General features: G+C 40.4%; 3 protein-coding genes across 3 annotated transcripts; 1 reads left to right on the top strand and 2 right to left on the bottom strand.

Moving 5' to 3' along the window:
* Positions 1-5,746: 5,746 nt before the first annotated feature.
* LOC124204828 (gamma-secretase subunit Aph-1-like) lies at positions 5,747-7,265 on the bottom strand. Its single transcript, XM_046602040.1, has 4 exons — positions 6,707-7,265; positions 6,418-6,638; positions 6,097-6,347; positions 5,747-5,916 (listed from the first exon to the last, which is right to left on the bottom strand). Exons 1-4 carry the CDS (start codon positions 6,817-6,819, stop codon positions 5,749-5,751), a joined length of 753 nt encoding a protein of 250 aa, XP_046457996.1. The 5' UTR covers positions 6,820-7,265; the 3' UTR covers positions 5,747-5,748.
* Positions 7,266-7,700: 435 nt separating this feature from the next.
* On the top strand, positions 7,701-10,735 carry LOC124204214 (N-sulphoglucosamine sulphohydrolase-like). The gene is made up of 11 exons (XM_046601258.1): positions 7,701-7,912; positions 8,301-8,430; positions 8,566-8,702; positions 8,858-9,011; positions 9,138-9,333; positions 9,419-9,461; positions 9,522-9,641; positions 9,707-10,083; positions 10,160-10,306; positions 10,399-10,460; positions 10,526-10,735. Exons 1-11 carry the CDS (start codon positions 7,759-7,761, stop codon positions 10,614-10,616), a joined length of 1,611 nt encoding a protein of 536 aa, XP_046457214.1. The 5' UTR covers positions 7,701-7,758; the 3' UTR covers positions 10,617-10,735.
* LOC124204215 (PRA1 family protein 3-like) lies at positions 10,736-11,922 on the bottom strand. Its single transcript, XM_046601259.1, has 3 exons — positions 11,626-11,922; positions 11,352-11,569; positions 10,736-11,281 (listed from the first exon to the last, which is right to left on the bottom strand). Exons 1-3 carry the CDS (start codon positions 11,823-11,825, stop codon positions 11,139-11,141), a joined length of 561 nt encoding a protein of 186 aa, XP_046457215.1. The 5' UTR covers positions 11,826-11,922; the 3' UTR covers positions 10,736-11,138.
* Positions 11,923-13,575: the final 1,653 nt, after the last annotated feature.

Raw genomic sequence — 13,575 nt, 5'->3', positions numbered from 1 at the left:
ATTAATAGCGAAAAAAAAAGTTACAAGTTAGTCAAAAAATTCGTTTTCCCCCCTTAAAATCTATATTTTTTACAGCAGGCATACAGTATACTTAGGTCAAAAGATTCTAATTATCAAACTACACAATATGGCTATCCTGAAATTAGCTCAATTTCAATTTTCATTAAATAAATCAGAAAAGAGCGACCTACCCCTGGGCCAACTAGCCCCGGTCTCCCCTACAGCGCTACGGATCCCAAGGTGTAAGGTTCGATTCCAGCCTCGGACATCTTTTCATTATTGAAATAAAAGTTATTAAGTAGCCTATCTACTAGTATATTGATGGTTGCGATGGTTACTATGTAAGTAGCGTTCCTCAACTTATAAGTTGCACTGTCCATTTCGCATCTTATAAGTGGCGCTAAGTAGCACTCATTTGAATGAGAGTGTGGATATAATTTATTTAGATATTTCTCATCTTTTAGATATATCATGCCTACTTCTTCAGTTTCTATGTATCTAAGCACATCCTTTGACTCCATCGCATGGGGAGGGTGTTGGGAACTAACGAACTCTGCAATTTTCAAATTATTTACGGGAAAAACATATGGGTTTTCTTGTAAAAGTTGGGACTGATTGTCTTTCTTCTCAAAAATATCTGATTTTTCTAGATTTGGGGGAAAAACATGTGGTTCTTGTGGTTGATGTCGGAGTTGAATGTCTTTCTTCTCCAGCAAATTAGATTTTTCGGGGTTAAGGGGCAATGCATGTTGGTTTTCGGGTATGTGTCGGGACTGATTGTCATTCTTCTCAAAAAAATCAGATTTCTTCAGATTTGGGGGCAAAACATATGGTTCTTCTTGTAAATATTGGGGCAAGCTTTTAAGGCGAAACATAAAAGACAGGGATGGACAGCTTTGAGCTGTTAACCCGGAGAAGATTGAATCGGAAGTTCTTTGCGTAACCGGACCTGTAATAAACGATGGATTTTCAACTACCAGCGGAGATGACATGAACCAACAAAAATTTATCAGTGTAATGTCAGAAATGACACTTTTCTTTTTTTCGAGTTCATTTTTAGTGATTGCTAACTCGTCGTTTACATTCTGAAACATTTGCAGCTTGGAGTTGGAGTCTGTCAGTTGGGATTGAAGCAGACTTAACTCATTCGCCAAGCGTTCTTTTTCCAATAATATCAGGTTTTTCTCATCCATCACTTTTCTCATCAAACGAAGAAAACTTTGTTGGTTCAAGTCATCTCTGCTGGTAGTCGAAATGCCATCATTTATTACAGGTCCGGTTACGCAAAGAACTTCCAGTTCAATCTTCTCTGGGTTAACAGCTGAAAGCTGTCCATCCCTGTCTTTTATTTTTCGCCTTAAAAGCGAATCATCATTTGTCAAGCGGATAATTATCTCGGTGAGGTCAGTAATGACACTTTTCTTTTTTTCGAGTTCACTTTTGGTGATTGCTAACTCGATGTTTACATTCTGAATTATTTGCAGCTTTGAGTTGGAATCTGTCAGTTGGGATGGAAGCTGACTTAACTCATTCGCCAAGCGTTATTTATCCAATATTATCAGGTTTTTCTCATCTATTACTTTGGCCATCAAACGAAGAAAACTTTGTTGGTTCTATTCATTTCCGCTGGTAGACGAAAATCCTTTGTTAATTACAGATTTGGCTGCGCAATTAACTTCAGGTTCAATCTTCTTTGGGTTAACAGCTAAAAGCTGAATTTGGGTTTCGGTTGATCGATGGAATGAATCCATGATCCTCCAGGAGTTCCATGCAAAAAGCAAAGCCAATGTGACTGCCCAAATGTCTATCATTTTCACCACTGTTAGATAGGGTGTTTGCAATTGAAACCTGCTATGTAAGCTATTGCCGTTGGGGCTTAATACCTAGCTTTTTTATTTCTTTATGTTGTCTTTATGTATTATATTATCCCCCCTTTATGCTTTCGTGCAGCGAGTCGCCGCGTTCGCACATCTCATTGATCTCGATGCTCTTTTATTTATTTTTACGAGCAACCTGAGCCCGGTTCAAATCCGGGGAACTTTGGTCTAGCGTAAAGTTGGACTCTTTTAATATTCGCTTTTCTGTAGCACCATCTGCCCGTAATAGATTTTATCGTGGGAAATCTGCCCAGTACCTTACTTGAAGATTTCGTCATCCCGGCGATGCTGACATCTGGTGGTGATGCTTGTTGTTGCGTCATCACGGCGACGGCATCTGGTGGTGTTGGGCATGTTTGGGCATGTTCCATTTTGGGGGAGGAGCCTGTGTTGACACATTGTTGACACATGAATAAGCCCCTCCCCCAAAAAGCTTGTTCTTTTATTATATATGGATATGGATTTTTCTCTTTCTCTCTCGCTGGCACATCGCAAACGTCTAGGAAAAAAAGAGGACGGAAACGAATAAAACAACCCAAATAAAAAAAGCTAAAGGCAACTTCCCACAACTATCACGGGCCGGCGTCTCTCAAAAATAAAAAATAAAAAATAAAATCAGAGAATAAGAAAGTGGACATTATAAAAGAAGAAGAATTTTCTTTTCTTTTTAGTTTCCATCAAGACACACGAATGAGAGAGAGAAATAAATGAATTTATACAAGAAAAATCTTTTCTTTTTTTCTTTTTCTTGTGATTATTTTTCGCTGGGGCGGTTAGACGGGCCAAATAGCGAAAGAGTCCTTCTTCCTCTTTTTCCTTTTTGGCACAGAGCCTCGCCTCACTGCTGTGCTGTGCTACAGGTCAAAAATAATTCCCGCTCCTTTTTGTTCTTGATCTTTTTCTGCTTCCAGTTTTTGCCTGGCCGTCTCCTCACCAGCAGAGCCGCAAGGGCGGAATTTGCGACCGACCGTAGACCCCTGGGAGAGACAGAGCCGAGAGGATATATAACAGCGCAACAAATGAATCCGCCCAACCAGTCCTTCCGCGTCTTCTTATAATATCCCTCAGTCTATCCCCAAAGCGCGTTAATAGGTTTTTTTTTTCTTTTTCTTCCTATATATGGCCGTCGTTCTCTACATTGTTTTCCAGGGGGCTGTGTCCATTGATCCCGATTGTGACCACAGACTCTTGGCTAATCACCGGAACCGGACACAAAGTCGATAGATAAAAGTAACCCCAATCCTTTTTCCTTTTTATTCCTTTTTATTTTCCCTGGGCAAATTGTCGAATTGACACAGAGATTCCCGAAAAGTGCGTGAGTGGAAAAGAAATGAGTTTAGGTGCTGTTTGGCCCATAGCAGCAGCAGGCACACCGCGGATTTGTGTGTGTGCTGTTATTTACTTGTTTGCCAGTGGTGGTGGTGGTGGGCCGCGGCAAAGGCTTGGTCAAACACAGCACCGCTGTTATTATTGGCCGAGTTCTGTTTGTGTAAGTCGTGTGGATCTATAGACTATAGCAAACAAACAAAACACTCCAGCCGAACCAGCAGCAACCACAAGAGTGTATACGTATAAATGTACATGTATGTACGTATGTGGCTATAATGAAGCGACGAGAGAGAGAAAGCCAACCGAACCTGAAATTCGATTCCAGCATGCACACGTCCTGTGTTTCACCCGGTCCGTCTGTCCGTTTCTCTCTAGCTACTACCCCAATGCAACGCTCGTTTGGCTCGTTCCGGCCAAATCTCGCTAATAAGCCCGCGTACTCTACTATACTGCTGCTGCTGACCCCTCGAGGCTATACTTCAGAAAGCTGCCAGCCTTTTTTTAAATTATGTACGATTCACGATTTGGAAGTCATAGTTATAAATGTAGAGATACAGCGTTAGATATAGTAGTATAACATAGCTACCTGGCTCGGATGTGATGTGCGGTTAATAATGAGCTGACTGCCAAGTATATTGCTCACTCTCGTACTTCACTGAAGATAACCACGAATATCTTATATAAGAAACGAGCGAATATTTAGGGTCGTTTAGTAATAGGCAACAATCAAAATGTCGGTATGATATCCGGCGCGGGTGTGAGATCCGCTCGTTCGTTTCAAAACCAAATCATCTGCGACGAGAGAGAGAGAGGCCGGCCAGGGCCGGGCTGGGGCGCAGGGAATTGATAACAACCGGTGAACAATTCGAGCCGGGTTGCGAATAACGACGCCGGTTTTCTGCAATCTCCTTGTATATCTGCAAACTCGACGGGTCGGTAGAAACCATTCGATTATTGCGTGGGGGTGTGTGCTGTGCTGTGCAGTGCTGTGCTGTGTGGATGTTATATATAGTGGCAAATGTTAACGTCATATCGTAAGTCGACTGTTTCCACCTTCAATATTTAATGAACAAGAGAGGTCTTTTCACCTGTACACGCGAGGCGTTCCGCGGCAACCGGCACATCGTGTGCACTTTGGGAAGATTATATAGTATATCCCGCAGAAGAAGAAGAAGAAGACGGGTGACTCCCGCATTTTTTGTTTGCCCCACACGGCCGTGAAAGAGGGAAAAGAAATAAGCTCACGCCGGTCGATCGAGACGAAAGAGACAGAAAAACATCCATCAAGACGTCCACAACATCAAGTGGCTTATAAATTATCTCTGTCAAAAAATAAAAATAAAACAACCGAATAAGAGAATAAAAAAAGCGATAAATTACATTTTAAGACAAAAAAAGGCGGTGTGTACTCTGTAGCTGCAGAGGTATAGCGCCCCACTTAATAATTCCTGATGGAATTGATCGACACGGCTTGTAGGTGACGACGTCATCTAATGAAAGGCGCGTCTGATGTGAATATAGGCGGGAAAAAAATGCCGAAAGTTGAAAGGACAGTCGAGTGACATCAAAGTGCAATGAGAAGCCCAAAAGTCGACCCGAGATGAATGTCGATTGAACACGTAGGCCAGCAGCACACGAGATGAAAGCGAAAGGGGGGGAAAACAAGTCAATCTAACACACACCATCTTGTTGTTCGTCCTTTTTTTTCACTGGGCCAGTTTCTATCTACTCGCATGAACAATATGACGATCGCTTGACTAGTTTCCTATGTCTAAAATGGCTAGGTCTTTTTTTTTTCTAGGGGGGACAACGTAACGGGGGTCAATCAAGTCTTTCTTGAAATGCCATTGAACTTTCTCAGGGCTCATTAGCTCGTACGTATAACGAGTCGATGCGAGCGTGTGGACTTGGTTGCCTCTTGCATATAAACTAGGTACCGGTATTTCGTCCCCACGATTTGCTTTCGCGAGCTATTGATCGCCATCGCCAGTCTACGCACAAGATTTTCAAGTGTTTTATTTGTATTTTTTCGTTTATTATTTCATCTGCCGACAACAGAGATACCTCTGCTATATATAAGAGTTGTCGGCAAGTGCACAGGTGAACGAGAGCGTTAATAATCTAAACCAACTTTCGACATATTTACTCGCACAGAGAGAAGAGAGAGAACAGAGTGTTATGTTTTCAGCGCTCTAAAGGCCCGAAACTTTCAACTGCCAGCAACTATTCTATTAAAAATGTGGGTGAGTGAGGTTAGACCCGGGAAGCTTTTGAACGTACCGTCTTTAGAGTAGATTGTTAGAAAAAGAAAAATAGGAAAAACCGCACTAGTTTGGTCGTCATCATTCAAAGTGTATTTATGCATTTTATGGTTACATTAATTAATTAAGAACGGGGCGGACGTCGACTCGCTGCTCCGAGTTTTTGTTAAAAACAAAAGTTTAGCCAGAGATTATTACGGAAAAGATCCGCACGGATGCTTTTGTATTGACGAAAGTTGTTTACGTGTGGGGAATGGTGGATGCCGGCGGCTTTTTCCCATTTAGTCCTCGATGCGTACCTGGACCGTCGTTGGCGGACTAGTTAAACACTTTTTGAGCGAAGTGAAAGAGGCGCCCGCCGCTCCTGCAGCCCACAGACCTGTGACAACCAGGACTGCGTAGGCGGGCAGGATTGTGGCCAAGTATAACTGCGACGAGTTCATCAGAGTCTGAAAAGCAAAAACGTAAAATGAGCAATGCAGCAGTGACAAATAAGGGACTCGCCAAACTTTTTGACAGCGCTCAAAACTAGTTGATTCAAACAAATCAGTTTGGTGCAATTAGAAACAGTGTCTGGGAGAGACTTTACTTTGACATTGGGTACTGGGTAGTGAGAAATAATGAATTACCAGGAGTGAAACGAGTAGATGAGACATCACCACCCACACCAACGCCAAGTACTTTTTCTTGTCTAATGCGTGGAAGAACAACACTCCCCATGCTGTGTGTAGGAGGATGAAGCACAGCGTTAGGAGGGTTGAAGTGAGGAAAAACAGGTTGGAATCACCATGCAGACCAACTGTTCCAGGGCCAGTGGCATCAGCTAGAACATTGACTAGGGCGAAAGTTCCGCTGATGATGCCAAAGCCTAAACCTGAAACTAAAATATTTAAAAAGCAGAAGATTAGAACAACTTCTACATTTGTGTCAATCTCTTCCGAGTCAAGTACCATAGGCTAAGATGTTTTTGTTGGTTATGATGGCAGTATCGGATTCTGTGAGTTTCTTCAAACCGACCTCAGCTTTGCGCAACAGCAAGTATATTAGATACCGGAAGAGTTCTTGAAACAGAACAGAGAAGATAACACCCACAACAATTGGACTGTGCAGCGTGACTGCCACTAACCATAACAGCGAGGATGTCAACAGCGACAGAAGCCAGAAGAATGCACTGTTGAAAAACATCAATTTAATCAGAATTTCATCACACCATTATGTAAGTTTGATAATAAACCTTACCTGGCTATGAGAATGATGATTCGAATAGGGTCCTTAGCAATCGTTAGAAGGAACATGGCTAGCGGCGGGCCAAATGCGAGAAACGCACAGCCGAAAAACTCTAGGAGTGCCATATTTCTCTACAAATTAGTGTAAGTCACACCAAATCGAATTAAATGCAATAAATGAACGCCAATGTCTTGACGTTCTCCACCAAAAAATTATACCAGCAGGCAAACAAAACACACACACAATTTCTGACAGTTAAATTTTTTCCCCAAAAAGTGACAGCTGCAACCCCAAAATGAATCCGCTTGAAGTTGACGCCGCAAGATGGCGTTTAAAAATACCGGGAGAATCAGTTGAAAACAAAACAAAAATGAAAACAATTTACGAACCAAATATCGATTTCTCAAAAAAAAAGGGGAAATATAAGGCACGTAATGACCGCAATACACCCAAACTTTATTTTTGGGTGGGAAGTAAGTGGGAAAAGTCCACCAAACTAAACTGAGGTGGACGCGATAAAATAACCGCCGCTCTCCACTTCTCTCGCCGACTCACGGGGTGTAATGAATGTGAATTGCTATATTACATTACCCAGAGAGGCTTTTATGGCGACGACTGGGCTATAGCTAACTATAGCTGCTGCTCGAAGGAGACGAAAAAAAAATGTTAGAGCTAAACTTATACGACTTAGGGGTGTCTGGTTTGTGTGGACGACGGCCCGGCGGTGGCCCGGCGTCGACGGCGAACGTGTCGCACTGTCGCCGGGTGCAATAAATAAATCACCGGGGTGATTGAAATGAATGAGTTTCACTTGGTGTTGATCGCTGAAACTTCCCAAATAGGATAGGATAGCAAATAGGATCAAATACAAGGCCACGATGGAATATTCACTTTAAACGCTGAGTTGTCGGTTGTTTTCTACTTTGGGTCGGCGGGATTGATGTGGCGACAAGCGCTCCCCCTATTTCAAAAATGTAGCCTAGACTCCGACGACTAGAATTAGTGTCAAACCAGTTGGCAAAAAGTCTGGCGCCCTGGCACGTTAGATCCCAACCGCCCGTCTTATGATGATGATGGATGGCAGTCTCTGCAGGCCTGGAATTAATCGTTTTTTATATTTTTCTTGGATGTTGTTACTTCTAATTATTTCCCTGCTAAGCTGTCAGCTTGGAGCCTCCGCTGCTTTATCGCAGGCCCGTAACGTGCTTTTGATCATCGGTAAGTGTTGGCACAATTTGTGTATTCTTTTTCCCACAATATTTGTAAAAATTACAATAAAAACAACTTGCTGGTTTCTCGCATAGAGCATTTCTATTCGGTAGAAATGGTCGTTTTCTTCCAAACTATAATCTCTCAAGGGGGGTGGGTTGCAAGGAACCAAGGAAAGTGTTCGTTATTATCTATAGCGCTAAAACAAACTTTGTTCTTGTTACACGTCCTTGGTTCGTCGAGTTTTTTTTGGGGGGGGGGGGGGTAGAAAATAAAGAGTGGGGTTGTAACTGATAACAATAAAAGAGACTTTGTAACTATGTTTCTTTGGCAATACTCAATCTCTGTTGTATCCGCCATATTGAAAAAAAAAATGTGGGGTGGAAAAAACAAAAAGCTGATGATGGCGGATTTGAAATGGGCGTTTACGGAAATAACCGGTGCCAAACGCCCCATTTGGATGCGCTGGCCGCCCAAAGTTTGGTGTTCTCCCGAGCACGGACTTCGGTGAGTAGTTGCTCTCCCAGGTCAGTGCTGTGTGTTATCTATAAAAAGTACTTTTCTGACTTTTCTTCGCCCATATAAAAATAACGTTCGTATATATACCCCACCACGTCCCATGTACACAACAACAACACACACACCTAAAATGGGCGAAACAGTCGGGCTGCTTTGTTGACTGGACTTCCGAGTCATGAAAATGGATTATACGGACTGCACCACGACGTCCATCATTACAACTCTTTCGAGAATGTTCGGTCACTTCCGACAATCCTTCGGGAGAACGGAGTTCGTACTGGTATATATATCTATATCCTATATAACTAATACCACTGCATAGCACTACACAACATAATTTTTCAAAGAAAAGATTCCGCTAGAAAGAAAAATAAAAGTCTTATCTTCTTTTATGGGTTTGGCATGACAACTCAACTGCTGCGCTACATTATTCAGGCATTATAGGGAAGAAGCATGTCGGTCCCGGATCAGCCTACACTTTCGATTACGAGCAGACGGAAGAGAATAATTCCATCATGCAGGTTGGCCGGAATATAACCCGAATTAAGTTGCTCGTCAGGGAATTCCTCGAGCAGCAAAATGAGACCCAGTGAGTCGCGATCTGTCCCTTCTCGTTTTAATCTTCGCTCTAATTGGCTGATTCAAACTGACTGATCCTATTACAAGTCTTCAAGTTTTATCTGGTAATTTATTAACGCCATTTTCTACTGCGCAGGCCTTTCCTCCTCTATGTGGCCTTCCACGATCCTCACAGGTGTGATCACAAGAATCCATTTTACGGCCATTTCTGCGACAAGTTTGGCAATGGAGAGCCTGGCTACGGTCACATTGCAGACTGGAAGCCGATTCGATACAAACCGGAAGATGTCTTACTGCCTTATTTCGTTCCTAACACTGCGGCGGCTCGAGAGGTTGATTAATTATTCTGAAATTCAATTAATCGACTTCAGTTTCTTTCAATAGTAGGCTAAATTGATTTTATTACAAAATAATTAGGACATAGCGTCGCAGTACACAACAATTTCGAGACTTGATCAAGGTTTTAATGAATGGAGTAGTATAAATGAATGAAGCGATGAGATGACATTAATATTTACAGGTGTCGGCCTGGTGCTTGACGAGCTCCGAAAAGCCGGCAAGGCTGACGACACTTTGATCATCTTTTCGTCGGATAACGGGATCTCATTTCCCAATGGCAGGACTAACATGTACGAACCGGGTATATAAATTCAAGTCAAATGGATTTTATTTTACTTCAGGATATCGTCTATTTCCATTTTCTAGGATTGGCCGTTCCAATGTTCATCAAGTCTCCAGACGACGAGTCAAGACGAGGTGAAATGACGGACATCCAAGCCAATTTACTGGATATAGTACCCACCGTTTTGGACTGGTTTGAAATCGATTATCCCAAATATCATATTCTGAAACCAAATCAACCGATCCGCCTCACCGGAAAGTCACTTTTGCCACTTTTGAGTGGCGAAAACGGTATGAAAAGTGACACATTCTACGGCAGTCACGTAACGCACGAGATAACAATGAATTACCCAATGAGAACCATCATCCAAGAAGAGCGCTACAAATTAATACACAATTTAAATGCGCCCGGTACTCCGTTTCCCATCGACCAGGATTTTTACTTATCGCCAACATTCCTGGTACTACACATGTCGATGCGTAGTGCAAAAAAGCTTTTTCCACATTTGACTATTCAGTAACGAGAAACTCTTTCAGGACATGCTAAATCGAACACTGAATGGGCGCCCTCTACGCTGGATCAAAGAGCTGAAAGATTACTATTTTCGCGAGGAATGGGAAATGTTTGATCTCAAAACGGACCCGAAAGAATGCGTAAATGTACATCGCAAAAAGAAATACAAGGTACGTTACAAAAGAGGTATACATGCAAAGTCGGAGGAATAAAAGAGCCTCTCGCTATTCAATCGACTTTTGAAATCTTTGACTTGATTTAGGAGAAGTTCTTCGAACTGAAGGAAAAGCTGTTTCAGTGGCAAAAATCTACTTACGATCCATGGTAGTACAAGGACTTGTGTGATAAAACATTTTGTGAGATTATTTATTTATTTTTTTTTGTCTAAGGTTATGTGCTCCACATGGAGTACTTTTGGAGAATGCGGAAGGCCCTTTCTGTGCACCGCTGCACAATCGGAAGTACTTCAAAGAACTTTAAAGCGAGCACTTCCTCGAGGTTTTATGAGTGATATTATAACTACTACCATTAGTCGATAAATCCTGATGTCAATTTTCAAAGCAAGCGCAATAAAGTTTGAATCGGAAAATAACAAAGTTGCAGACCAGTGTTTTTATTCCAATTAAAGTGATATTTATTTTTTATGTCCACATTAATGCTTAAGAGATTCAAAAAAAAAAAGAAAAGAAACCAAGAAGCCTATTTGACAAATATAACCAACTATTCCGAGAAATTGTACGGTAGTTGTTGAAGTGAAGAAATATTTTAAAATCAATTATCAATTTGGTAATTACTTGAATGAATTCTGTGACTGCCTATTCACATGACATTCCAGATTGTTGGTTTGTCATAGAGTGCTCACTTTGGCTAAGCATTATTATTAGAAAGGAACACAACCCCAGATTAATAGCTACTCAACACAAGTTGAACTGAAATTATATCACACATGATTCTAACTTGTGGTGACTAGCGAATGCCAAGTTTGCTTGCAATAGAATTCAGTCAATCAACAATTCCAGCTTCAAAACCCAATGCATCCAGAAGCATCCCCATGGGTGTGGACTTCTTCAGTCCTATCTGCTCCATTTTGTTGGTCACTTTATTACGTAGACTACGAAGGCGCAGAGACGAATGTATAAATGTGGCTAACAAACAAAGAGTTTTAGCATAATTTTGAATTGATTTTAATAATTGTCAATAGGCCTGAAGACTTACCAGAAAATGGGAGCAAAATTCCCAAAAGAAATACCAAATTTCCTTCAAGAAGATAAATAATCAAATAAGCTCCAAGAAGAATGGAAATTATGCTGACTACAGGGTGTTCCTGCTTGAATTTTGCAACTTGAGGACCACCATTACTAGCTGCAGCGAAGAGTCCACATGCCAACCCAATAGCAAATAATCCCAAAACCATCTTGAAGGGATGAATAAGCCTGTAAGAATATTAACTATTAATAACATTTAAACATTTAAATTTTAATAATGTTACCCAACAAGAGCAAAGAGAGCTAGAGCAAGTAGAAAGTAGTTTGATTGGTAATAAATAAGGTTGCTGTACACTCTTTTCCCCCATTTTTCCATATCACGGAAATTTGGCACTTGAAATCTCGCTGATTCTAATAAAAAATCATCTGAACTTCTTAATGGGGCCACTTCAAATGCACCATTTTCTTTTGAAGGCGTAGCCATTTTCTTCAATGTGTAATGTTTTCGTTAGATGAGCAGAAGACTATCTGATGGCTCATCAACACATCACTACTACTGTTCACTTCCCCATCTGAAATCCAGGGTGGCGCTAATAATATGTTTATTTTTTTCCATTTCCGTGCTTCAAATTTAAATACAAAAATTCAACCACAATTTCAATTTAAACACTTCCCGCTATAGTTGCGCACTTCTCTTTGCATCCAAGTTACAATACTTAATTTGAATTAAAAAAAAACGAATTAAAACATATTTTTTGGTACGAACTGGCCAAATGTGGGTTCGTACAGTACGAACCCACTTGGCCACTTCTATCTTTCTATGTTAAAAACTCATGTGTTGAGCTTGAGCGTTACTCTAGTTTGAAAATAATTTATTGGTTGCGCTTTCAATAAAAGTTCTGATCTTCCGTGAAACGAGTGTGTGATACTTGGACAGTCACGCATTTCATAAATTTCTTTCAACATTATCTGGCGTTATATAAAAGAAATATGAAGCTCTTTTTTCTTAATGTAAGGTTCGGACTGTCAAATGAACAAAATCCACACAAGTTCCCTTTTATTCAGTTTGTCACTGTCTCAAACTTTGGATTTTGATATCGAACATGCACGTAGAATAAAATATCATGTATTTATTATTCTTCTTTCATAAAAAAATGAATGACAAAAGTTAGTTTGCTGTGAGGATAAGGAGAATAAGTCCGCTTTCGAACAAGGAAACGGGGATTGTTTAACTTTCTGATAGACTAGTAGTAAAGCACATAATGTAACCATTTTTAATTAAAGAGTTTCGTTCCCGGAAACAACTAAGCTCGTCAGTGTTCCTCAATCTTCTTCGTATACGTACTTAATAGTTTTTCTCTATTATTCATTGATGTATTACATTTTTTCATAAACTAGGACGGACGGCTAAATTTAAACGAATGCGGGTCAAAATTAACAGCATTTTTGCTACTTCTAGATATCGCTCCTATTTATTTTTCGAAATAAAAAGCTTCTAATTTGGCTTTCCATAGATCAAAGATACTGTAGTACTTGCGAAGTTGCAGCGAATATCGGGAAATGACTACGATAGTGGAAAATGAGGTACGGTAAGATAAAGTCCAATTAGAAACCGGAAGTATTTTTTTTTATTATTTTGAATCGTTTGCACTTTTGCTTTGGCTGTTTTCGGGGTTCTTTTTTCAGACAAATTTTTTGTGTACGTATTTCTTTTTATGAAATTTAAATTAACAAAATACTATACGACGATATTTATAAAAGTTTAAGAGGAAAGGGGATTAAATTAATTAAATTTTCCTATTATAACATGCGTTGAAAAGAAAGATCTTCTCTTATGAAAATGTAACTTACGTTGCAATACGTAATATAAATTGTGTTGTTGCAAAGCCTATGTTTAGAAGTAGAACATACCCAAACTCTCCGTACTGCTACTATGCGCTACTATGCTACTGCTGGTATGCCCGTCTTCCAGTTCTGTATGTACTGTTAACTGTTCATGTTTTTAGTGAAGAAAGATTCCTGGGTATATTTAACAGAGAGGAAGATCTCACATCAGTCAGACCAGTTGAGTGGGAATGACATTTCGACTGAAACATTAAAAAAATTGACAAAGTAATTAAATGTAGCACTCTTGAATCAAATTCCATTTCTACTATTTTATGACGACCTATTCTGTCAAATTAAAATTTGAACTAGCAACGACGCAAAGAATTTGAATTGCCAATGATCATTTC

Source organism: Daphnia pulex, chromosome 10 (assembly GCF_021134715.1).
Source record: "Daphnia pulex isolate KAP4 chromosome 10, ASM2113471v1".
NCBI classification, from domain to species: Eukaryota; Metazoa; Arthropoda; class Branchiopoda; order Diplostraca; family Daphniidae; genus Daphnia; species Daphnia pulex.
Note: the sequence above shows the minus strand (reverse complement) of the source record. Positions and strands in the feature narration are given on the sequence as shown.

Excerpts from the sequence above, each read along its gene's own strand:
- LOC124204828 (XM_046602040.1), bottom strand. The coding sequence starts at position 6,819 with ATGGCACTCCTAGAGTTTTTCGGCTGTGCGTTTCTCGCATTTGGCCCG. Across the intron at positions 6,348-6,417 it reads CAAAAACATCTTAGCCTATG|TTTCAGGTTTAGGCTTTGGC; the intron begins GTACTTGACTCG and ends TAAATATTTTAG. Across the intron at positions 5,917-6,096 it reads ATCTACTCGTTTCACTCCTG|ACTCTGATGAACTCGTCGCA; the intron begins GTAATTCATTAT and ends TTTGCTTTTCAG.
- LOC124204214 (XM_046601258.1), top strand. The coding sequence starts at position 7,759 with ATGATGATGATGGATGGCAGTCTCTGCAGGCCTGGAATTAATCGTTTT. Across the intron at positions 7,913-8,300 it reads TAACGTGCTTTTGATCATCG|CTGATGATGGCGGATTTGAA; the intron begins GTAAGTGTTGGC and ends AAAAACAAAAAG. Across the intron at positions 9,642-9,706 it reads GACTAACATGTACGAACCGG|GATTGGCCGTTCCAATGTTC; the intron begins GTATATAAATTC and ends TCCATTTTCTAG.
- LOC124204215 (XM_046601259.1), bottom strand. The coding sequence starts at position 11,825 with ATGGCTACGCCTTCAAAAGAAAATGGTGCATTTGAAGTGGCCCCATTA. Across the intron at positions 11,570-11,625 it reads GCTCTCTTTGCTCTTGTTGG|GCTTATTCATCCCTTCAAGA; the intron begins GTAACATTATTA and ends ATATTCTTACAG. Across the intron at positions 11,282-11,351 it reads AATTTTGCTCCCATTTTCTG|CCACATTTATACATTCGTCT; the intron begins GTAAGTCTTCAG and ends TTTGTTTGTTAG.